This window comes from Eumetopias jubatus, unplaced genomic scaffold, assembly GCF_037043125.1.
Source record: "Eumetopias jubatus isolate StellerSeaLion01/CBP00866 unplaced genomic scaffold, mEumJub1_p1.0 scaffold_13, whole genome shotgun sequence".
NCBI classification, from domain to species: Eukaryota; Metazoa; Chordata; class Mammalia; order Carnivora; family Otariidae; genus Eumetopias; species Eumetopias jubatus.
In genome coordinates this window covers 85,893,409-85,917,983 of record NW_028274819.1, presented here as the reverse complement: position 1 = coordinate 85,917,983, position 24,575 = coordinate 85,893,409, and the positions used below count along the sequence as shown (strand labels likewise).

Below are 24,575 nucleotides of genomic sequence, written 5' to 3'. Positions count from 1 at the left end.
ACAAATATTTATATTTGAATAATATGTAAGATCAAGGTATGCATATGTGTACCTAAATAAAATCAAGTACATTGCATTTTATTCGTCACCCCAGGATAAGAAGCCAGGAAGGGAACATCCTACAAATACAGGCCTGGATGTCAGGAGCAGAACTCAGGCTGGGGAATGAGGTTTTTCATACCCAGTCGTGTTCTTTTCCACATTTCTACCCTGCCTCTGTGAAGAACAACTGTGATTATAATTTAAAATAGAGGCTGAATAAATTAAATTTATTTCAGGTTGACTGCCTGCTTCTCTTTCGGCCCAAAATTACACATGTTAATTTAAATGACTGTAATATTTGGGAGAAGAGGAGAAAATAGCTTGAAAAAAGAGGTTAGTTGCAAAGGAAGATAGGTTGGCCCTTGGCACAACTGTGACCTGTTGCCAGGGCTCCCTCCCCTGCCCACAGGAAACACTCTGCTGGTGCCTGGCCCATCTGCTCTCTGGCCTCCCCGGCCTCAGCATTGCCAGCAACAGGCTCCTGGGTATCCACTCTTCTTAGCAGCACCTCAGAACTTGTTATATTTTTCTCACAAATAGTAACATTTACCTGTCCTTTTGCTTAACTAGGAGTAGGCTGGTGTGCGAACATATGGGATCTAGAATCACAACACCTGGCCTGAAGAGGCGGTTTGCCACTTACTGGGGAGCAGGACTTGGACAAATGACTTCAACGCTGAATCTCAATTTCTTTTCTTGGAATGTGGTGACTTTTTTTTTTTTTTTTTTTGAGAGAGAGAACATACATGGGGGGCGGTGCAGAGGGAGGGGGAGAGAAAGAGAATCTCAAGTGGACTCCGCACTAAGTGCGGGGCCTGACAGATGTGGGGCTTGATCTCACGACCCTGAGATAATGACCTGGGGCCAAAATCAAGAGTTGGACGCTTAACTGACTGAGCCACCCAGGCTCCCCGGAATGTGGTGACTTTCTGTTCTGTCTCCCAGGGCTTTTGTGAAGAATAATCAAAAGAGATAATGCAAGTCAAGTGCTTTAACTGTATTTTGATAGCTGTTTTACAGGACAAGTCAAGTGAAGGGAAGTTAAAGCATTTAATAGTGCCATCATCTCTGAGCAAAGTTTTAATCTCTCTAAGCCTCAGGTTCCTTATTTTTAAAATGTGAATCTGATTGTAGACTTTGTCGGTTTGGTGTGAGGATCAACTGAGCTAAGGTTTATGCTTCATGTGCCCAGTGCAGAAGTTGGCCGGTGCTCAGCAGAATCTAGGACTGGACTGGTTGGCAGATGAGACTTCTCCACCTTCTAAACTCAGTGTTGGGTACCAAACAGTCTCACCTGAACGGACTCCAGGCTCAAAGACTCAGTCTTTTGCAGACACAGAAATCGCATGAGCTTGCTGTAGAGTCTCAGATGTGAGAAGTATACACATAATTCACCACTTCTAGCCATTTGCATACAATTGGGCTGAGTGAGAGGAGTCGAATCCAGGAAAAGAAATACCTGGTAGTAAACAGATTTCTGAACTAGCCAAGAGAGCAGACAGAAAATGTCAATATCCAAGAAGCAAAGAGCCAGCCTATCTTCTTGCCGATCTATCCTGGACAAGGACAGCAACCATGGTGACACAAGGGTATCCACGGAGTTTCAGAGTGCTGAAGACTTCATGACAATCAGAATCACAATTAGATACCGGATTCTCAGAGGGGCAGAGTTTTTAGTACTTACATAGGATAAAGAGGTAACATTTAAAACGTGTATCCCGGGGCGCCTGGGTGGCTCAGTTGGTTAAGCGACTGCCTTCGGCTCAGGTCATGATCCTGGAGTCCCGAGATCGAGTCCCACATCGGGCTCCCTGCTCAGCGGGGAGCCTGCTGCTCCCTCTGACCCTTCCCCCTCTCATGCTCTCTCTCTCATTCTCTCTCTCAAATAAATAAAATCTTAAAAAAAAAAAAAAAAACGTGTATCCCTGGAGGGATGAGCTACTAGTAAATTAATTATCTCCTTTGCCTCTCTCTGCCTCTACACCATTTATTGTAGCGTTGGCATCCCACCCCCACTGCTAATTTTCTTCTTGAGCTTTGTCCTCAATTTCTGCTAGTACAATGCAATATCAGTAGCAGGGAAAAGGGGGGGAGAAGAAAGGATAACTGAAAATTTCCCAGGGATCTAGATTAGAGAACTAACCTCAGATACGGTTGGCATAGGAGGTGCTGGAGTATGCTGGAGAGACATTGATCTTGGAGTCCTACGGCCAGGGTTCAAGCCCCAGCTCTACTACTTACTCACCGGGGACCCTGGCCGCTCTCTTAACCTCCATGAGCTGTAGTTATCTAATTTGCAAAATGAGAAGAGTCACTGCACTGCAGCCTCCCAGGGCTTGTTGTAAGGGTCAAACGAGACAAAGATTGTGACCAGTGCTATAGAGAGCTAAATAAATGCATGTTATCCCTGGTGTATCTCTTAAGCTTGTCACACTGAAGACCCTCATCCCTCCAGCGAACTGTTCCCAATTACTGCACATTCCAAGTCATCTGGGCAGTGTCTGACTCATTCCCCACCCCTATATGCTTGAAGGGGCTTTTATGGTCACTGCCTTCATATGCCATTTCATTTGCTGTATCAATCTGCCCCTCCATTCATTTTACAAACATTTGCTGAATGCCTAGTATGCCTCACATGGTGTGCTATGTGCTGGGGATAGATATAAATAAACTGTAGTTCCTGCTGTTCTGTAGGAATAGTTAATCTCAGAAATCTCACCTATTCTTCTACTAGAAGATTCATGGTAAGTCTCAAATATACCTCTTCTGATCCTGAGTCACACCTTAGCTCTATAGGACCTGTGTAATGTCTGTGCTTTCCTTATCCCTAAACCTAGCAAGACTAATGCTTTCCTATCCTAGTGGCGCAGGATCCTAATCCCACGATTACTAGCCAGGCCTTCAACGTTTCCCCAAACTCAAAAATGTAGGTGATATCCTTTTAATCCTTCCTCTTTCGAGGCATTAAGATTAATCCTCCCAGGGCGCCTGGGTGGCTCAGTCGTTAAGCGTCTGCCTTCGGCTCAGGTCATGATCCCAGGGTCCTGGGATCGAGCCCCGCATCGGGCTCCCTGCTCCGAGGGAAGCCTGCTTCTCCCTCTCCCACTCCCCCTGCTTGTGTTCCCTCTCTCGCTGTGTCTCTCTCTGTCAAATAAATAAATAAAATCTTTTAAGAAAAAAGATTAATCCTCCCAATTTCCCTTGGATAGTATTTCCTGGAGGAATCTTCTCCCTCTCCACAGGTAGACCTACAGCCCACTCATGTCCCAGCTTTTGAGTGATGGCGGTAACCTATTCCCTGTTAATCCGGCTTCTCTCCACATCAGTCCATCCGATACAGGGTTGATTTTCCTACCTGACTAATCTGACTCCATAGCAACACTTCTCTCTTGCTCTGGATTTTCTTAAAACCTAGGTCCACAGTCTAGGTCACATTATCATACATACTAACATGGCGCTTTAAAATTATCCACTCCATGGCCAAGATGTGCCTTGGGTATCAGTGATAATTTTTTAACAAACACAGCTTCTTCTCTCACAGAAGACCTAGAAATTAATCCCATCAGATATGTGGCAAAGGCCACCTTATAAAAGAGCAAAGGACAGGCTGCGAGGTTAGTGACAGAGCATGTCTGAGTTCCTCACATTGCAGAAGCAGGGAGCAACAAAGCCAAGACCCTGTGGGATTGCTCTCCCTTCTGCTAATGGCACTTGGTTGGCAGAGGTGATGAGATTCTAACATCCTCAAATGGACGGAAAATAAATAAACTCCTTTCTCTCTCTCTCTCTCTCTCTCTCTCTCTCTCTGTCTCTAAACAGACAAGTTGCAGCTCGGAAATTTTTCAGTTTTTCTCATTGCAAAATCAATACCCATCAGCAGTTTGAAATTAAAGGCAAGATTAGGCCTCAGTTTTATACATGCCTTATTGTATTCCAAAAGCTTTCTACTCAGTCAGATAAATCTTCTTTAAGAGGATTAGGAAACTTTCATTATCTTTATCTAACCTGAACTAACACTAAGTCTGAAGAATTAATCTATAGACTGGACAAAAGCTGATAGGTGCTGGGAAGAAGGAGGAGTCTTGGACTTCTTTCTAATTGAGCAGTAGGGTCTTTGCTTCTACCCACTAGAAATTCAACTGGTCTCCAAAGAAAGAACAAGTTGCCCCATTGCTAACCAAGACAGAAGAGAATGTAGCTCCCTGTGGGTCTTCCTTTTACCTCTCAATAAATGGAAAGATCCATCTGCTAAGTGTTCCACAGGAAGGTTGTCTCCTTTTACCTCCGCCTTCCCCGCATTGGATTTCACAGGCCACCTCAGCCACCCAGAGCTACAACAGTCACTTGGTCTGAAATGTGGAGACTGTGAGGAACTGACCTCTGAAATTGAAGTCACTTCACTGCTCTGCTCTTGCCTGTTCTCAGACTCTTTCTGACCCAAACCTATGAGGCCCACAGGGAGACACCACTGGCTCCCATATCCAGCCCAAGGAATTGCTCCATGGGCCTTATGAAGCACATTATCCCCGAAGCTCTGGATCACTAGCCCTTTATGGCCTATATTGACTTGACATGCTTATACAATCCGTCTTATTTCCTAAAAAGTGATAGCCTTGTTCTGTTTGAGTCTGGTTCTGTAGAGTGCCTGACAGTTCTTTTTTATTTCAGTGCTGCATTTCCTGAATTTGAAGATAACTTTGCTGTCAAGGCCACGAAGGTGCCACAGAGGTGTCACTTCCAATGCCTGGAGCCAAGCCTAAGTGGCAGGCAGGGTAGTGAGAACTCACACTCCCTTGTTTTCTGCACCCCCAGGAACTTTCAACAGACATTCCAGCTCATCTCAGATAACTGATCTCACCAAGCACCACTACCAGCCTCTGAGAAAAAACATCAGACATGACAGTTGTCTTGATCTCCAGATGGCAGGCCATCTTGTAGCTCCAAAGCGGTGATTATCACCAAACCAAGCCCCTGGGTGGGACAGGTATGGAGAATGGAAACAGCTGAGTGTACAGATAACTGTCAAATGCAGGCTGATGTGGGCATCTGAAAGCCCTCGGGGAGGAGAGAAGGGCTGGAAGGCTGAACTGAGATTGGGCTTCAAACAATATGGCAGCACCAGGGCCTGCTGCGGAACAACGCTGCAGCAGACTGATCTCTGGTCCTGCACATGCCGTAACAAATGGCCCACAGAGCCGGAGACATAGCAAAAAGCTGTTCTAGCCAAAAGAAAGTGATGGCCCCCCTGAATTCTACAAGTGACAAAAGTGTGAAAAGACACTAACCTCTATTCAAACTCTCCATGAAACCAACTGAAATGAGCAATATTATATTCTTTAGTAAAGCAAGGGTGAGGACATCCACATTAGCTAAGCCAAGATGCCGCACACATTTCACAAACTGAAAAAAATTCGTTGAGTCTACTGCAGATGCAATCTGATAAAAGGCACTTACTAAAGACTGAATCACACCCAGGGACTCCTTCTGAGAGCTCAGTGTGTGACTCCAACAGGTCAGTGTAGGAGACTGTGAGAAAGGTCCACCCAAGCCTCTCCTTTAGAGGAGGAAACTATGGCACCAGGGGATGGGAAGTAGTCTCCCTAGCACTTCATTGCTACCATGAGTCAATACCTGACAGAAACTGCTTTACATAGTGATGGTGGGATGAGGGTGGGGGGATGATGTTAGTTGGGGGCAGCTTAAAATAAGTTCATTTGTATTGCTGCCTTGTTTTAAAATGGTGTCCAAATTCTCATAGCTGCTATTTGAATGTGTTTTTTAATTATTAATATTTAATAGTTGATAATTGGGTATCTGACATTTCTTCAGCCTTATTTTTTTCCTACATTGTAAAATTCTAATGAAAAACTATTGAATAATATGCTTGGGTATACTGACACAGATTTTTAGAGGGAGAATGTTAGAGAACACCTCCCCTTTTAAAAAATTATATAGATATTATTTCTGACATAGACCTGGAGATAGCATTTTGACTAATAACCTTCTTAATCTCGGCTCCACTGTGAGGCTAAAGGGATGCACAGACACAGCCTTCATACCAGGGAGGACTTGACTCAGCTCCCAGAAACCCCTTCTGGAACATGCATACCCAACAACCATGCAAAAGCCAGTCACAAGGCACATAACATCACATCAGTGTTATTAACCTCTTATGAAATAATCCTATGAAAGGTAATTAAAAGGCACAGAGAATAGTAATATCTCTATTTTTTAGTATGTCTTGCCCAACTCCAAAGTGCTAAGTAACTTAATAGTTCAACCAGCACACGCCAAACAACTTATTAATAAGAACAGAAGGACCAGAGATAAAATTGAGAAACTGTGAAGATATTCAGTACTTAGTCAAGAATCCAGCAGATGGGAAGGAATCCAAAACATAACACTCAACCTTGGGGTTCCATAGAGGAAAATGTTTTTCATGTCTTCATACATGAGTAGAAACAAAGACTGAGATTACGCCTCCCTTCCATCATCGACAGGACCACTAACCCCCAGATCCAGCTGTGACTCACCTTGCACTATGAGGTGGACCCGGGAAGTTTTAGGGTGGTTGTCTGTCTGCACAGAGCACGTGTATGGGCCCTCATCATATACATCCACATTCTGGATCATGATGCTGTACTGGGTTGGTGTGTTGACCAGGATGATCACACGAGGGTCTATGGACCATTTGTCATTCCCAGCATAGAGGATGGTGCTGCGGTTTAGCCAGGCCACACGGGTGACTCGGTCATCTATGGTACACCTGTAAGTGAGGGGTGTGGGGAGAGGAGAGGGAAGATTTGGGGGAAGGGGAGAGGAAAACGGGGAGGGAAACATTGAGGAAGGGAGGTAGGGGAGGGAGGAAGAGAGTGTTGAGAGACTGCATTATAAATGTGGTTGCTGTACTTTGAGGACTAAATAAAACAACATAACCCAATGCTAAAAGGAAACAATCAATTATTGATGAAACTTCCTGAACATAGGGTAACAGTGGCCTGAATCATCCTGAAGAACCGATGATACAAAATCATTTCTATTTGATTTAGGAGCATATTATGTGAATATCTTTGCTGTATATTTGCTTACCATCTTATTTTTCCCCGCAGGCTTATATGAAAATTAGTTTATATTTCTTGAGCACATTTACCACCTTGTGGGAGAGGTGGCCCAGGGGCATAAGGGTGAGAAAAGTGGATCAGTATTTCAAATAGGTCACAGATAATCCACAAAGTAAATACCTAACCTGTTGTTAGTCAAAAAGTGAACATATTTACCTCCAGCCTTCCCTGGTATTGATAATCTCCTTGTACCCTTAAGCTACCCAAAGCCTGCAAACTACAATTTATAACACGGATTGATAAAATTCACCCTTGAAAGCCAACAATTTTTGAGGAAGCCATGGGTACCTCTGAAGATGTCAGCAGAAGGAAGAAGACAGTGGTCAGGCAGCGTTCCTTCTCCCTCTTATGGCCACCCCCCTCCATGAGAACAATATGGCTGATGTCACCTCGGTCATCATCATGGTAAAGAGCTGAACTCTACCCCCTCATACCCCACATCCACTCTTCCCTACAACTGGAAGCTATGAACGCAAGTGGAATTTGTTTTATGGTGTGTATGACTTGCAGTCTCTCAAGATTAATGCAGAAATAAATACACCTGCCGGTCAGAAAGAAAATTTGCATATGTGCACCATGATCCTATAATCTGTGTAAAGAAAATAGAGAGAAGAGGGGCACCTGGGTGTCTCAACAGGTTAAGCGTCTGACTCTTGGTTTCTGCTCAGGTCATGATCTCAGGGTCATGTGACTGAGCTCCGAGTAGGGCTCTGTGTTGGGCATGGAGCCTGCTTACTCCCTCCCTCTCCCTCTGTCCCTCCCCACTGCTCATCCCTACCTCTCTTTAAAAAAAAAAAAAAAAAAGAAAATAGAGAGAAGAGAATCCATTATAAATGTGGATTGCAAAAAAGGGAGGTAGTTAAAGGGCCCTAGGTGTGCCCACCTGCCACTCATCGCTTTAGTCTGAACCTGAGTTACAGTATCTGGGCAAATAGGAAGGTGCAATTACACCTCCACTGCTCTCTGGAGAAGTCCTAGCAAAGAAGTATGAGGCCAACCTTCTGGGCACAAGGAACATGAATCCAGCACCTCCACCTGAGAAAACAGAAAAAACGTTGCCATATCTCACCAAATCTGATCCCATTTTGACTGAAAGCAGAGATCCTCTGACAAGCCTCAGAGGATGAGAACACCAAGGACACTGGCAATAGAGGAGAGATCATGCACATTTGGACATGGTGATTTCCCTTAGCAATGTGGCCAGCCTGACACAGCCTGACGGTCATGGGAGCAGAATAATACTGGAGCACTAACATGATAGATTCTGTAGAAAGGGGAAAGTGCTCAGTCTAGCAAAGCACTCTCCCTGGTTGGTAGGACACATAGAAATAATACTAGCTTCCAATCACAGAAGTCTTATGCACAGGTCCACCTATCATTCAGCAGGTCCTGGCAACCTTGAGGTTGGGCTGATAATTAGATGCTTTCAAAGGAAGAAATTTTCCTCTTCTAAATTTTCTTTATTTGCTGCTTTTCAAACTACAAAAATGAAATAAGCATGGTTAAACATGTGAACAAATGATGTCCTTAATTTGGTAACACTCTGGTTACTTCTTCCACATCTCACTCCTTACAGACGTATATTCACATATATAAAGAGTGTGTTGATTTATTTACCTGAAATAGAATCATACTCTAATATTCCTAGAAATAGGTTTTTGGAACGTGACCACAGATATCTCTGAACACCACTAGTTTTGGGGGTCCAACTGCATTTACCATTAGATTATAATAATTCAAGTATCACTGAGTGACTGCCACCTTCATAGGTGTGTCATGGTGATAAAAAAGAAAATATGTAGTCATGCTGTTTCCTCCATATCCTGGGACCCTAGTTTCACTCTCTGTGTAGTTTTTTCCTTCTCTAGCAACTTTCTATTTCCTTTATGAAGACCAAAAGCCCTAATGAAACTTCCCCACTCTACATTTCCAAAAGCATTTGTTAGGGGGAACAAAAAAAAGATAAACTCATTCATTCACTTTCAGTTGCAAATGATTGATAAGGATTACTGTGCAACCTTTTTTTATGACAGCTGTGTTTTCATAAATACCAAATCCCTGTTTGAATAACTCCTAACAATGAAGTTCTAATTGTGCAGTCCCAGGAACTGGCAAGCCTAGAAGTGGATGGTAAATTGGGACAGAGTAAAGAGAGTCACCTTCTAATCCCTAGAACCACACAAACCCAGGTGACAAAGTGCAAACACATATTCCTGCTTTTATTTTGGTCAATTATGTAACCTCTTGCACATTTTTAAGTTGATATAATTTTTAAAAATTAAATTAAAAGGATGCGTTGTTGGCCTGTGGAGAATATTCAGATTTTAAAATTAAACTGTCACAATATTCATAGATACATATATTCAATAAAATATAAATGCAATATTGATTTGATTATCTAGTTTCAAAATTCATGAACAAGCTCTTCTTTATTAGTCATAAAATGTACGTTGTTCTTTTTTAAAACTGTAACTTGTGTTTCCAACATATGTCCTGTGCAAGATTTTATCTTGTTGTAGTATTTCATGCTTAAAAATCTTTTATTGATCAGTTATCATATTTATTTGCAAATATATAGAGTGATTGAAATTGAGATTTCTTTTATATTCTGTGATCATAAAACTCGGAGTAATACTATCTTCTCTTAGAATGAATTATCATTACAAGGACAATATTGATAAAACAACATAAATATATTGTCCATGTTTTTAAGTATAATTATACATAAAAAGTAAAGTTTTACAGGAAATATAGTACTTAATGGGGTAGATGAAACTTTTTAAAAATTATACCTTGAATAAATATCATTACTGCTAGAATGAGATAGAGCTCAGGATCAATTCAATTCCTATTTTTGTTTGAGAAAAACCTAGTTCACATAAGCAAGGGAGAATCTTGTATAGCAGTGCCACTCAATTCTTTGAACCCCTTCCAAGACGTGTGCCAACAATCACATAGTAATACAGCCTCAAAAATTATTTTAATGATCTCACAGCTGACAATTCAATTAGTTCCTCCTTCAATTTCTTTCAAAGCAATGAATTGAAAAATACCTGACTTGCACAGGGCTTTGTAACTCAGTATTAAATTCATTCAATTTCACAATATCTGGATAGTATGCTGCTAACATTTTACCAGGCCTTATCAAATGACTATTAAAGATACGTTTCTCTTTTACTTAGAAGCACCTTGTTCAACCCAATACACCCAGAAATGTGGGTAAATTTGAATGCTGTTTATTTTAATATGCCAAATCACATTGTCCTCTGCCAGAAAACACCTCTTTCTCTAATTCCAAGATAGAGAAGGCATCGCTTTGCCATGAATTTATTACTGATAAAATGATGTACCATTACTTTCATTATGTCTCTGCTTACTTTGGTGGGGCTCCCTTCAAAAGGGACCCTTTTTTTTGACAATAGTTGGATGGTGTAAATGACAACGAAAGTAAAGGTAAATTCTTTCGTGGACAACTTATAAAGTGGGAACCGTCAGAAAGGAGAACCAGAATTACAATTCAATCTTAGGCACCTTCTCAGGCAGACTGATTTAGGAAATCTGAAATCCTGAATGTATTCTCTTAAAACTTTCATTGTGCTTGTATAAGACCTACATCTGCAGGTTGGAGTGCATGGAACTCAGTTCGAAACCAGGGGATTTTGCAGGGACTGACTTTAAAACAGGTCAGTCAGAATCTATCCTCCAGAGGCAAAACATACTCTCAGTGCCCTGCCACACGGCCCTTGAAAAGCCTTGCGTACTCCTTGGGTAGACATACCCCAGACAGATGTCTATGGCCCAATTTACCTTCTCTCAAACCTGGGCCTCATTAGTGGGCATAGGGGGTAACTGGATAAATCTATCTCCCTGAATGGGAGAGAGCTGGTTCATTGAGTTTGTATAGTCCTAGAACCTAAAGAATGATAAAGACACTTGTGAGAATAATGATATTGGTTGAGGGAAAAGGAGGAAACATAACAGAGAATAGTAGGAAGAAGAATTCAGAGAAGAACTTTTAAAAAAGTGCTTAAGTGTTCTTCCAAACCTGGCTCCTTCCCTGCTGTTTATGGCTGTCTTGGACTCTCATTAACCAGAAGCACACAAAGGAGAAATTTTTATGTTAAATAAGGGCATCCAGGAAGAAAGTCAAGAAACACTACTGACAACTTTCTAATTTCTTGAAAACACCTTTAGGTCTCTAAAATTCTTACTTTTAAGCAAATTCTACCTAGTGGTCCTTGATAAGATAGAACTCATTATAACTCTACAGTAATGTCTAAAATTACATAGTACTTATAGTTACCTAGGACAGTTTAAGAACTTCCATATATTAAATCACCTGATGCTCATAACTACCATTCGAGACACACTCTATTATTATCACACTTTACAAATCAGGAAACTGAGATGCAGAGAGGCTCAGGACTCCAAACAGCTGGTACAACTGGAGCAGGGAATTTAGACCTAGGCAGCCTGTAGAATTCCTGCACTTAAGGATTATAGTCTTCTTGAAAAGAAAGTGCTTGTGGCTCAAGAATCCAAGTAATAAGGCCAGGAGGAGTTGGTTGGCATTATCCAATCAGTTTCCCACAAATTTATGGTAGTTAGTATTTAATTTTCTCATAAATGACAAAATAGCTTAGGAGAACAAGAAAGATATTTGGAAATGACTTCTGTACATCTTTAAGCCAACTCTAGGTATTTGTGAAGAGTGGAAATACTCAGAAGGGGCAAAGAAATGCCCAGAAACTATTGGAGGAAAGGAATCTTGCAGGCAAAGTTGTCATTTCTGACTCCACTAAATATGGGACATGGGGTTAAGATGCAAGGTCATTTTATTTTGTTTTCGAGGAGGAGGTAGAGATAAAGGAAATCCATGTTTTCAAGCAGTGGTTCTCAAACTTCATTCTGCATTGGATTCACTCAGAGAGCTCTTTGAAACACAGATTGCCAACCCCAGTTCCCAAGTGCTTCTGATTCAGTGGGTTGGAAGTGGGCTGAGAATTTGCATTTTTAAGTTCCCAGGTGAAGTCAATGCTGCTGATCTGGGGACTCCTCTTTGAGAACCACTGCTTTCAAGAAACCACAAAAGACGAGTTGGAATTTAATCAAAATAATAAAATCTTCCTAAAAGGTGAAATCAGCCAGCTTTAAGGTTTTTGTTTGTGTTCTTTATGTTTGCTTTTATTTTGCCTCTGAAAATACAAAATAAAATACTACCATGATTCACATAACAGATATTTAATCAATATCTAATGTACACTAGACAATGTTCCAGGAGCTGAGAATGCTGGCTGGCAAACAGACAAAGGTTATGGGCCTTGAAGCTATATGTCCAGTGAGACAAAGAAAGCATATAAGTAAATAAGCATCTTAGTTTTAGAGAAAGGCAAGTGGTAAAAGCAAAGCAGGTTAAAGAATGGTAAGTGCCATGGGGCCTGGGAACATATTTGAGACAGAGGGGTCAGAAAATGCTCTCTGGGGCCTGCACACTAGATACTGAAGTTCTTACAATCTTAAATCTGAATGCAATACAATACATTCATGTCTAACTTAAAAATAAAAGTCACACCTCAATTATATTCACAGATAGCTGCAGGAACATTTAGATAATATGGGTAACTAGAGAACAAGTAATTAATTAACTGATTAACTAATTAATGAGAACAAGTATTTTATTTTATTTATTCATTTATTTAAGAGAGAGACAGAGTACATGGGCACAGGAGCACAGTGGGGAGGGGCAGAGAGAGTCTTATGCTCCATGCTCTGCTTGAACCTGACACAGGGCTCAAACTCATGACCCTGAGATCACAACATAAGCTGAAACCAAGAGTTGGAGGCCCAACCAACTGTGCCACTCAGGTACCCCAAGAACAAGTATTTTAAACCAGCCTCACAAATAGAGTCTTTCCTGCATGGATAACTCTGTAGATGTTAGTGTTCAAAGAACTGAAAACTGACATTTTGAGAAACTGAAATTAACCAGAAAATGCCTTTATATTCCTACCCTTGTTAATGGGATAATACCTAAAATACATTGCATGCCTCTCTGCCTTAATGAGTGGACCGTAGTGAATAGAGTTTAACCTCTAATACAAACTCATCATTCCAAACCTCCACTCTTTTTGTAGTGCAATGTTAATTTAGAAGATCCTGGAGTACATTATATGTTAAAAAAAAAAAAAAGAAGATACTAGGAAGGGAAAAATGGGGGGGGGAATCAGAGGGGGAGATGAACCATGAGAGACTGGACTCTGAGAAACAAACTGAGGGTTCTAGAAGAGAGGGGGGTGGGGGGATGGGTTAGCCTGGTGATGGGTATTAAAGAGGGCATGTATTGAATGGAGCACTGGGTGTTACATGCAAACAATGCATCATGGAACACTACATCAAAAATGATGTACATTTTTGTACATGTACATGTACAATGAACACTACATTACAAATGATGTCATGTATGGTGATTAACATAACATAAAATAAAATTTAAAAAAAAATAAATCAATCAAAGAAGATCCTGGACTTCTTCATTGATTGTATAACACTGGATTTAATTATTTACATATTCAGGCTATACATACCACATGGATCAGAACCATGTCAGTGGTCCTCATTTTATCACCAGCACCTCCCAGAGTCCATCTGGCATCTAGTAGGTGATCAGTACATATTTATAATGATCAAAAGTGAGGCAATCTTTTTCAAACTGATATCAAAAGAACCCACAAAGATTATAGATAATAATATGGTATTATATATTTGAATGTTGCTGTGAGAGTAGATCTTAAATGTTTTCATGACAAATAAGACATGTTAATTATGTGATGGGATGGAGGTGCTAGCTTTTGCTAGGTGGTAATCATTTGCAATAAATAAGTATATCAAACCAACATGTTGTGCACCTCAAACTTAAAAAATATTATATGCCAGTTATATCTCAATAAATCTTTGGGGGAAAAAACCTACACAAAGTAAAGTAGATGTCCTTGGAGATATTTGTATGTGTGCATGTCTCTGAAAGTCGTGTACACACACAGCATCCATGGGTTCTTTACTTATATAGATATATATAGATTTAAAGATTTTATTTATTTGGGCACCTGGGTGGCTCAGTTGGTTAAGTGACTGCCTTCGGCTCAGGTCATGATCCAGGAGTCCCTGGATCGAGTCCCACATCAGGCTCCCTGCTCGGCAGAGAGTCTGCTTCTCCCTCTGACCCTCCCCCCTCTCATGTGCTCTCTCTCTCTCTCTCTCATTCTCTCTGTCTCAAATAAATAAATAAATAAAAAGATTTTATTTATTTATTTGACAGAGAGAGACAATAAGAGAGGGAACACAAGCAGGGAGAGTGGGAGAGGAAGAAGCAGGCTTCCTGCCGAGCAGGGAGCCGGATGCTGGGCTTGATCCCAGGACCCTGGGATCATGACCTGAGCCAAAGGCAGATGCTTAATGAGTGAGCCACCCAGACACCCCATCCTTTACTTATATTTTCTAATTTAGTGTTTTCATTTGTAAAATATTCTGAAGAAATAATATAATATATGCCTATTCTGGATGTTCACAATTAGATTTTTTTTTTAAGATTTTATTTATTTGACAGAGAGAGACACAGCGAGAGAGGGAACACAAGCTCGGAGAGTGAGAGAGGGAGAAGCAGGCTTCCTGCTGAGCAGGAAGCCCGATATGGGGTCCTGGGATCATGACCTGAGCCTAAGGCAGACGCTTAACAACTGAGCCACCCAGGCGCCCCCACAATTAGATTTAAATGTTCAGATTTGTGTCTCTTATTACAATGGCATCAATGAGTACTTCTGCTGTTTCAGGCTAATGAGAAAATACAGAGGGGGACTTAGGGTTCAGCAGTACATTTCTGCCAAGGAAAGCTGAAGGATGCCAGGGTCCACTATAGTAACAAAGGTTTTCAAAAGTTGGAATGAAATGATGTGCAAGGAGAACTCATATGGTACATACTGAAGTCAAAAGTGATGCTCTGGCAGCAGTCAGTACCATATTCACATTGCAACTTGGAAATTAATGTTAATAAAATGTCATCTGCTCTGTTAAATTAATGTTGTTAATTTTAGTGGTTATATATGTGTATGATTTATAATTTTGGATTTCAGAGTCATGTAAAGTGTTTAAAGGTTAAGGGATTTATACCTAATTTTATGATTTTATATATAATTTTTTTACATAATGTTACTACTGGGAATCCCTGAAACCTTGTCTCTGTCCACCCCTGCCCCTGCCTTTAAAATGGTCTTCTAGAGAGTACACAATTTAAGAAATGCTGATAAAGGTGATAGAGTTGAATGTTAAAGCTCCAATATGCATTTTCCTTGAATTTCCTTTTAAAGTTTTTGGTTTTATTTTTGAATATATTTGCCCTTTTACATAAATTGAGTTAATTGAATTTTGGTTAAGAACCTTACATGTATCAAAACATATTAATAAGACCAGTTTGAAAAATGGAAGGAAGATCTTGCTTTAGAGAATTCAAAGACCAATAACAAATGAATTTTTTAAAGGAGAGGAGAGGAGGCAAACCAAAATGAAATATTTGCAGCTCAATTCCCAAGGTATTCTAAATTGCACAAAGCTGTTCTCCTGGGAAGCTTTAACTACTCGGTTATTTCCTGAGTTACAAATACAGCCAACTCTAGAGCATCAACAAAGACCCTAAATTATGTAAGGGAAAACTTTATGATTCAGATAGTTGAAAATTCAACGAGAGTAATAACTCTGCTAGAGCCAATATTTGCTGATAAGGTATTGGTGGAGAATATATATGAGAGTTTCTGCAGAAGAGTTGGTGGGGGGTGGGGTGGATTAGAGCTCCTTAGAGAAGGTCTGGTATGGAAATAGTTCAGTCCAGCAGGAGACTGACTTCGAAGGCTGACAGATACATGACATCTGCAGATTGTCCTTAACTGGAAGATGGTGTCACACTAACAGCAGCTGGAGTTGAGGAGTTACATTAATACACAGAAAGGGTGCATGTGTTTGTGTGGATGAATGTATGTGTGTAAGTGGGGGAGGGGTGTCATCCAGAGTAAAGGAAAAAAATATATGTAAATGCAGGATGGGCCCTTGAGAAAATAAAGCATTTCAAACCAAACTAAGGAAAGTGTGGGGTATCCTGAAAATGGTGTCACCTGAAGCAGAAAATCAGCTGCAGGTTGATGATGTGTTGTGGTTTCAGCCATGACCGATGATATATGAGTCCATCAGAATGGTGCTCATTGTGTCCCCAAGCAAGCAAGGGGAACTTCCCTTCCCCACGAGCACAGTGAGGGCTCTACCTGAATGCAGAGAGCAGCTTCACACACCTCACCACCCAAGTGAGGCAGCCAGGCAGAAGGCAGTTCAGAACAGAGCATCTGATAGGATGAAGGAAAATGAAGGGAGTGATTTATGTGGAAAGATGGCTCTGCAGAGAGGTGAAATTGCTTACACCCACAAAAAGGGGTTAAAAAGCATTGCTGTGAGAGGAGAGAGGAGGGAAATGCCTATCATGGTAACAGAAGGCAAAGCATAGGTAGTTAAATGTAATTATGAAAAGAAAGGGTCTGCAGAAAAGCAAGAGAAAGCTCTCTGAACAAAACAACGAATGATTGAGCTGGCTTCTTCCCGGACTTCAAGTTATTCTGTAAATTCACAGTGTATTGAGAAGACAAGTATATTGGTTTCCCAAAGAGACAGAGGTAAGGTCAAAATAAAGATGGTAGCCAAATCCATCAAGAGACCAGTGCCCTGGCTTCTTCCTGGACTTCAAGTTATTCTGTAAATTCACAGTGTATTGAGAAGATAAGTATATTGGTTTCCCAAAGAGACAGAGGTAAGGTCAAAATAAAGATGGTAGCCAAATCCATCAAGAGACCAGTGCCTGCCTTCAAGATTCTTATGATCTTAGGTGAATGATAGAATACAAGAGCATTAAAGAGATACCCTTCTTCACATTCACAGACATAATAAAAAGTATAAATACATCCATTCATAAATATTTGTTAAGTACCTAATAAGTGGCAGACACTCTACGAGGCCCTGTCTCTGCCCTCCTGGTATTTTCGATGGTGGGAGAAATATGCAATCAATAAACCACCAGAACACTTGTATACTTATTACAAACTGAATTGGGTTGGTTGCTGGGACAGTCATGTACAGGGGATGGCATGGGAAACCCTGCTAAGATATGGAGTCTAGAGATGGGCCTTTCTGAACAAGTAACAATTAACCTAAGGTTGAAAACTGAGACAGAACACCAGGCACATGTGATGGCTACGGAGAGCATTTTAGGTGGAGGACAGGGCAGATGTGCAGGCTCTGAGGAAAAGGTTGATACAGATAAGGAACAGAATGGATGCTACTGTGGCCCAAGCAAGGCAGATGGGAAAATGGATAGATTCCATGAGACCAGGAGTTTACATATCTACTGTAAAAAGTCTGTATTTTACTCTAGCTGTCGCAGGGAATCCTTGAATATGTTTGCGTGGAGGTATGCCATGATCTAAGTGATGCCCTTTATAAGAAAATGCTGGACTTCCATGGGAGAATGAACTGTAGCAGGACAAGAAGCAGAAGAACTACTGTAACCCTGTAGACATGAAAGAAGAGTCATATGACAATGCGGTCCACAACTTAAGGAAGGGGTGAGGGAGCCAGAAATGAAGGAAGAGAGTAAGGCATGAATGGACAGTGAAGTGTTGTTGACACATTTGCAGCCAACGCTTTCAAGAATGTTGGCAGCAAAGGTAGAAAGAGAAATGGAGCCATCAAGGACATGAGAGTCTCCCGAGGGTTTTTATTTAGTTTTTGTTAGTTTGTTTGTTTCTTTTAGGACTAGAAACACTTGGGCACTTATTCATTCACTTTATAAATATTTACTGAACACCTACTGGGTGCTAGGACTTTTCAAAATTTTATATGCCCACAAATTACCTGTGCGTCTCATTAATTTACTAGGTCTGGGTTAGGAACAGCATTCTGCATTTCCAACAAGTTCTATAATTATACTGGTATGCTAGGGACCACACTTTGCACAGCCCAATTTTAGGTACTAACGATGCAACTGTGAATAAGACAAGGACCTCTTACATTCCAATATATAAGTATATACTGATGAGGCTGATCATATTGAATGGGGACAACTGATGAGGCTGGAGAAAGGGGATAGCTCACAGAGAAAAATAACTATAAAGGTGAAAAACTACGGATCTAGAACCCATGAAAAAAAGGGTGTTTCATCTGTTGACTCCTAAGAGAAGAAAAAATAGTGGAAACACAGGTATGTTTGCGGATTTGGTCATGAGAAAACAAGGAGGTCACTGAGTGATGGTTTCTATTTTCTCAGAAGGAGAGGGCAAAATTATCAGCTGAAAGTAAATGGGAGAGTAGGAGATAGGGGAAGGAGGATGCAAGACAAAGTGAAATAGCTATTGCAGAAAATGAGAGCAAAATTACTGGGGTATTCTACTAGTTACACAGGCTGTACTGAGCTCCATTTGTAGTTGATGGCCAAGGATTTATCACCACAATACTCTGCCAGCTTTGAAGAGATTCTTCAGCATTGCTCTGCTGTAGGCATAGAGAATGTGGATGGCTGGGCTCATCCAGTGTTGGAGCATGCCAGATGAGTGAGAGAGAAGCAGCTGAGGATCAAAGGAACTGAAAAATGATTGAGTAAATAAAGAAGAAGATAAGAGAGGCTAATGGATAGAGAGAACCGGGTGGGTTCAATGCACTGCAAGACTTAACAAGGTCTTCGAGTAAATGAGCTGAAATGAAAGAGAGTGTACATGAGAGAAAGTAGGAATATTTGGTGACCTTGTAATTGTGACCCTTGTCAATGAGGTATTAAATGAACTTTGAAGCCAGGTGGATCACCTAGGTGGATCTTAACAATATTGAGAAGGATGGTAGGAGTCAAGAGCTCTTTTATGTGCTTCAGTGACATATGTAACCCAAGCATTGTAGACTCAGTATATTACGATGCTAAGGAGAGGGCCCTGGCATCAGACAGATAAAGGCTCTGCTACTTACTAGCAGATGACCCTAGAAGAAGCCTTTTGTTTAACCATTCAAAACCTTATTTCCCCACCTGTGAAGTAGGATGGACCTATTTACTTCACAGCATTATTCAATATTACTATGAGCCTGAATGAAGTAATGCCCATGCAAGAGTCAGAATTGTACCCGGCAAATAATCGTCATTCTTTAAACAGAGCCTGCTCTATTACTTCTGTCAAGAAGCTCTGTGCTTCATTTGGAAAACTATAATTCAACTTGTATTATCTGGGAGTGTGTGCTGATTTAACCAGGTGATACTGACTCCATCTGTTTATCATTTTCTAAGGCATTCTGAAGCCTTCTCTTTCTGTATTTTCAAATCTACAAAGAATGGTTTTTGCTTTAGGGTTGTTTGAATCCAGTTTCAAGACAGGTTATTCTGCTGGCTAATAGATCAGAAATTACATGAGATTTACATTTTTAGCATTACCTAGAAATCAATCCAATGCTTTTCCAGTTTACCTCTAGATTCTTTCACTCCTAATATGATTTTCTTTTTTTTCTGAAAATTTCTCATTCCAGAAGTATTCTGTACTTGACTGATGTAGAGCTCTACAATAGGATTTCATTTCCCTCTAAAGTTTATTTTCTCAGCTAAAGCCACTGAGACAACTTTAACTTTGTATTTTTATCAGGACTTGCTCACAGTGTGTTGACACAGTGGTTGATGGGCTAGTTTCTAGATTGATGACCAGTGGTTGCTAAAACGCTGTATTTCTAAAAATACATAATTGAGAGATCAATCAATACAACTGGGCACACCTGCAAGAGAATTCAGTTGGCTCACAGGCCCCCCCAGTAGCTCATGCAGTAGTGTCCTTTTCTCAGGCAGCCTCATTGTGCAAATAGGCCAACCCTCCGTCTAGAAGAAGCAGATACTAGAGCAGACTGAGGCATGCAAGCTATGGAATTGCTGCGGGACAGGAGAGTGGTGGGGTACTGGGGGCAAGATTACAGGTGAATGGATTGTTTCAGGTCAAGAGCTTCAGGGCAACGCATTCAATTCTTTTAAAACACTGCACAGATACTGAGGGACACTAAGGAAAAGTGAATAATTATTCGAAAGACTTCACTTCCAGCCCAAGGAGACACCATTAGCTGGTGCAGGAGTTTTTCAGAGTCAGTAGTAAGGATGCATCTTAGGATAGATGAAGGACAAGTACAGATTTTCGCAAAAGGTCTCTCCCCAGACCTGGGCACTGGGCAAGTAATCGGGGCATGATCATCTCTCCTAGTCGAATCACCATGTGACTCTGGGATGCCTTCTTTATTCATCTTCTTCTTTGCGACTTAATTTTAAAAGTACATAAGGCAAAGCCGTTTCAGAAGCAAAGAGCCCTTGGGTGAAGAAAAAAAAAAGTGTCTTTTAAGATAGGAATGATAAAAGTCACTCCTTTTCCATCACCCAGCCCCATGTCCCTGGCCCCTCTGGTCCTTGCCAATGGTGCAGAATTCCATGTGGAGTTGTAAAAGGCAATGAGGGCATTCGCTCTCACACCTGCCCACTTGTCAGAGACAGCTGTTTCAGAGGCTGCCCTTTGGCTGGTCAGGGATGCCTTGAGAAGCCACCCAGAACAATTCACGTTATTTATTTGTCACCTGGCTCCCACTCCGCTGTTCCTTCCTCCACATCCTGAACAGCTTCAAAACTCAGCCTCCCGATTTGTTCATTATAGTTGGCAAAAGAAGTGAGCAAGATGAAATTAAAATGTTTCCCAAGCACACACCATTTAAATCCCATTCAATAGATTATCCTGACATATTTACTCAGTGCCATGTCTGTCTCAGTATCATCCATGGAAAAGTATAAATTAAAATCTTAAATTAAAAGCAGAGAGTCTGGGGAACTTGATATCTCTTTGAAGAATGGAGCAAGTCAGCCACAGGCTCCCAGCATGAGTATCGTGGGAGCAAAGACTCTGGCAAGGCAGAAATTACAGCCCGTGGATTTCCCTGCAAATACCTTCCCACATATAATGTAAGGGATCATGGAATCCCAAAGACAGGCAAAACCTCAAAGGTCATTCTTCTTTCTCCAGAATTGTGCATAAACAAACCCCTGCCCTTCTGGGTTCAGGTGAAACTTACAAGAAACTGCTAAAGGACTGACTTATTTATGAAACCGAAAACTATACTGGAAATTGATGAGCTTCTATGCTATCCTACAGATTTCGATGTAATATAGTGGTAAAGAGAATAAATATTTTAATAAGAGGTATCTTAATTCCAACACAGGACTAGAATTTACCAAACTCCTGATGCTTTATGAGCAATTAGTTTTCTAATTTATAAAGTGGAAATAATATTTAAAATCATAGATTGCGGTGAATATTAAGTAAGGAATTCTTTTACTATCATCACCATTCTGAGTTCATAGTAGTTAATAAATGTTTTATCATATTTCTGTAATTACTCTAAACTAATGAATAATGATACCCCAAACATAATAATTTTGACTGTCCCTTAGTGCTCATTTTCCAATATACACATACCTCAGTTACGAAGTTTGGGAGATTAAGTAGGGAATCCACCTTTTTGGATCTCAGCCCATAGACCATGCTGTCTCAAGTTTGGAAGCAGAGATTGTGTGTGTTCAAGTGATTGTGGCTTCACGGCCAACTCAGAGGCCAATAAGTTTGTTTAATTCATCTTGTGCCATCCTAAACAGACTACACATCTGAACAAAACCTAATTTGAGTTTTTTAAAAATAAAACCCTCATTAAACAGACAGATGGGCAGGGACAGATGGAGGATGAGGAATAGGAAGTGATACTTTTTCCAATGCTTCTCCATTCTTACAAGTCTTCTCCTGTAGAATGTCAACTCTGCCTGTTTAAAAATACGTACCAAATATTTTTAATAAGCCAATCATATTTTCCAGAATAGTGGCTTATTTTATATAGATTATGAGAATGAACTCCCCTTAAGAAATAAAATAGAAAGCACACAAACTATTTCCTTGGGCCATAAGATGCCCAGAGAGCTACTCCCTGGGGGTAATAAAGTCACAGGGTTAACTTTTGCAAATGGTTCCAGTGCAGGCCCAGAGAGTTGCTGCTTTTAATTTATATCAGCTAGAGTTCTGTGTCACAGGTTGCCAGTCTGGGATGGAGAGGGTATTCTTCAATCCTGGGTCTCTCTGGATTGCTCAGAGGGAACCAACAGAATAGGAGTCTGACCTGAAAGCAAGCTGAATTTCTCTGGCCCTCCACCGTTTTACTCATATGTTAAGAGCAGAAACATATATGCAATACTACTCCAAACACTTGTGCAAAATATTAATACAGGCTGCACTTATGGAGCTTGGTATAGAGGAGCATCTTCTCATGGACACTTGTTAACTTAGAGAATTTGAGAAAGTATGCCATGAAAACCCAATTATTTATTCATCATTATGTGGAAAGGCTGAGTTTCCTTACCAAGGATTTTAAATAAATGGATAGAGAAAGAAAAAGAGTTGGGGGGGGGGGGAGGAGGGAGAAAAGAAGGAAAAGGGAAAAAATGAGATAAAAAGAAACAAAAAGAGAAAGAGAGAAAGAAGAGTAAGTCTGTAGATTGGCTGAAAACACATATAATTAATTTACTTTATGCTTTTCAGCCAATGGATGTGCCTTCTTAATTGTGTTCTATTCAGGTGAATATTGAAAATAATCATGCACTTTCCAAGCACAAATTGACTAAGGATCCCAGTTATTTTTGACAACTCCTTTATAACACTTCATTACATGGCACCCAAAAGATCTGCTCTTAAAACCCAACCTTCCACCCTCCTTCCCATCAGTGGTCCTAGATGTCCCACTCTCCTCTTATCACACCTCTCACCTAGCACAAGTCTTAGATAGGCCGCCTGTCCAAAAGAGAGTTTTCTTCCACTCAAATTAACTGTGGGAAAGCAAGCACAGTCTGGTTAAGTTAAGCCCTAGGGGATTCCAGCAGAGTGGAGAATTACTCCTGTCTCAGTTCATTATAATGAATAATAAAGAGATACTTACATGTGCTTTTTGGTAAATTATTCATCTTGTGCACTGAAGAATCAGGGCGGTAATACGTAAGGGACACAACTGGTGCATCTGGGTTCCTATAAATACTCAATCTAATGCATTTCCAAAGGCCCATCTCTTTCCCTCATTAAGGACTAGGTAGTTGGGGATCTTGGAAATAAGAGACTTAAATCAGACACTTCCACCTCCCTCTTTGCTCTGCATGTGCAGCTACCCATAAAGCTGAGGCTGTTTATAACATATTTGTTATTTTATTGTAGCTTCAAAGTCACTTGAAGCAACCTAAGGAGCTCAGCAGGACCTCCACTTTGCTTTCTGCAGCCCTCGTCAGGAGGTAATTAAGATACTGAGAATTGTTTCCAAACCAGTAAAGTTCCTCCAGGGCCCTGCACCCACCATGTTCACCAAAGCTTTGATTCTTATCTACAAAGGGTAGACCTAACCTGTCCTGAAGAAGACAACATACTTAGCTTGGTGCTTCACTGCTTCCTATTAGATTTAACTGTCACTGTTATTTGTTCATGCTTAGAAAGAAAACAGGCTGAGACATTCTGAAAATGCTCACCAAGAGTTTTGCCATCACTCGTGTGCCAAATGAACAAGGGGGCTGGATGAGAGAGTCTAAGGTCTTAGATTTCACTCCTTCATACAACAAAAGATTTTGCTCTTTCTATGCCTTCATATGTTAAGTTTTAGAAAATAAAAATTCCTAATTGTCACTTGTCCTGTTGATACTTCTAATTATTCATACTATTAATAATAAAGTTAATGTTTTAAGCTCATAGGTTGCATTCTGCCTAAGACACTTGCCTTTATTCCCTAGTGAGTGGTTCCAACCTTTCTTACACTGGGGCCAGTTAATTGTATACTCACACCTTTGACTTGACCTTAGAGAACATGGACAAGGCTCAGAATTTAGGCTCATAAAACAAAACAAAACAAAACAAGGAAATGGATGATGATGATGATGATGATGGCAGTGGTAATGCGATAGTGAAACATATAGGAAGAAATAAACCAAAGAGAGATGGGGTGGGTGGGATATCAAATACTGGAAACTATCCATATGACTGGTTTCAAAACTGAGGGAATAAACCAACCAAGAGTAACTGGTAAGTAGAAAGAGTCAAGAACCTGAGCAAGAGTTCTAGATGACACTGATGAACAAGAGATCATATTAAGCAACTCAACTAAATCCAGGTTTATTAGGTTCATTCAGGCTACAGTGGGGGCTAGGGAAAATAAGAGGAGCCTGTTTAAAAGGGGGAGGGTGTCCTCAGGCAGAAGTCACATCTGCTTGACCATCGGATATTGGGAACTATGATGGAGACAGGAAGAAAC

The 24,575-nt window shown here is 40.7% G+C and overlaps 1 protein-coding gene across 4 annotated transcripts in view; it reads right to left on the bottom strand.

The window, feature by feature from the left end:
• Positions 1-24,575, bottom strand: part of OPCML (opioid binding protein/cell adhesion molecule like) — a 524,690-nt gene that overhangs the window by 225,975 nt on the left and 274,140 nt on the right. For all 4 annotated transcript variants that reach the window (XM_028120822.1, XM_028120823.1, XM_088018155.1 and 1 more), the window contains exon 2: positions 6,576-6,808. In XM_028120822.1, the coding sequence (XP_027976623.1) occupies positions 6,576-6,808 (233 nt within the window). The remainder of the gene's footprint in view (positions 1-6,575; positions 6,809-24,575) is intronic.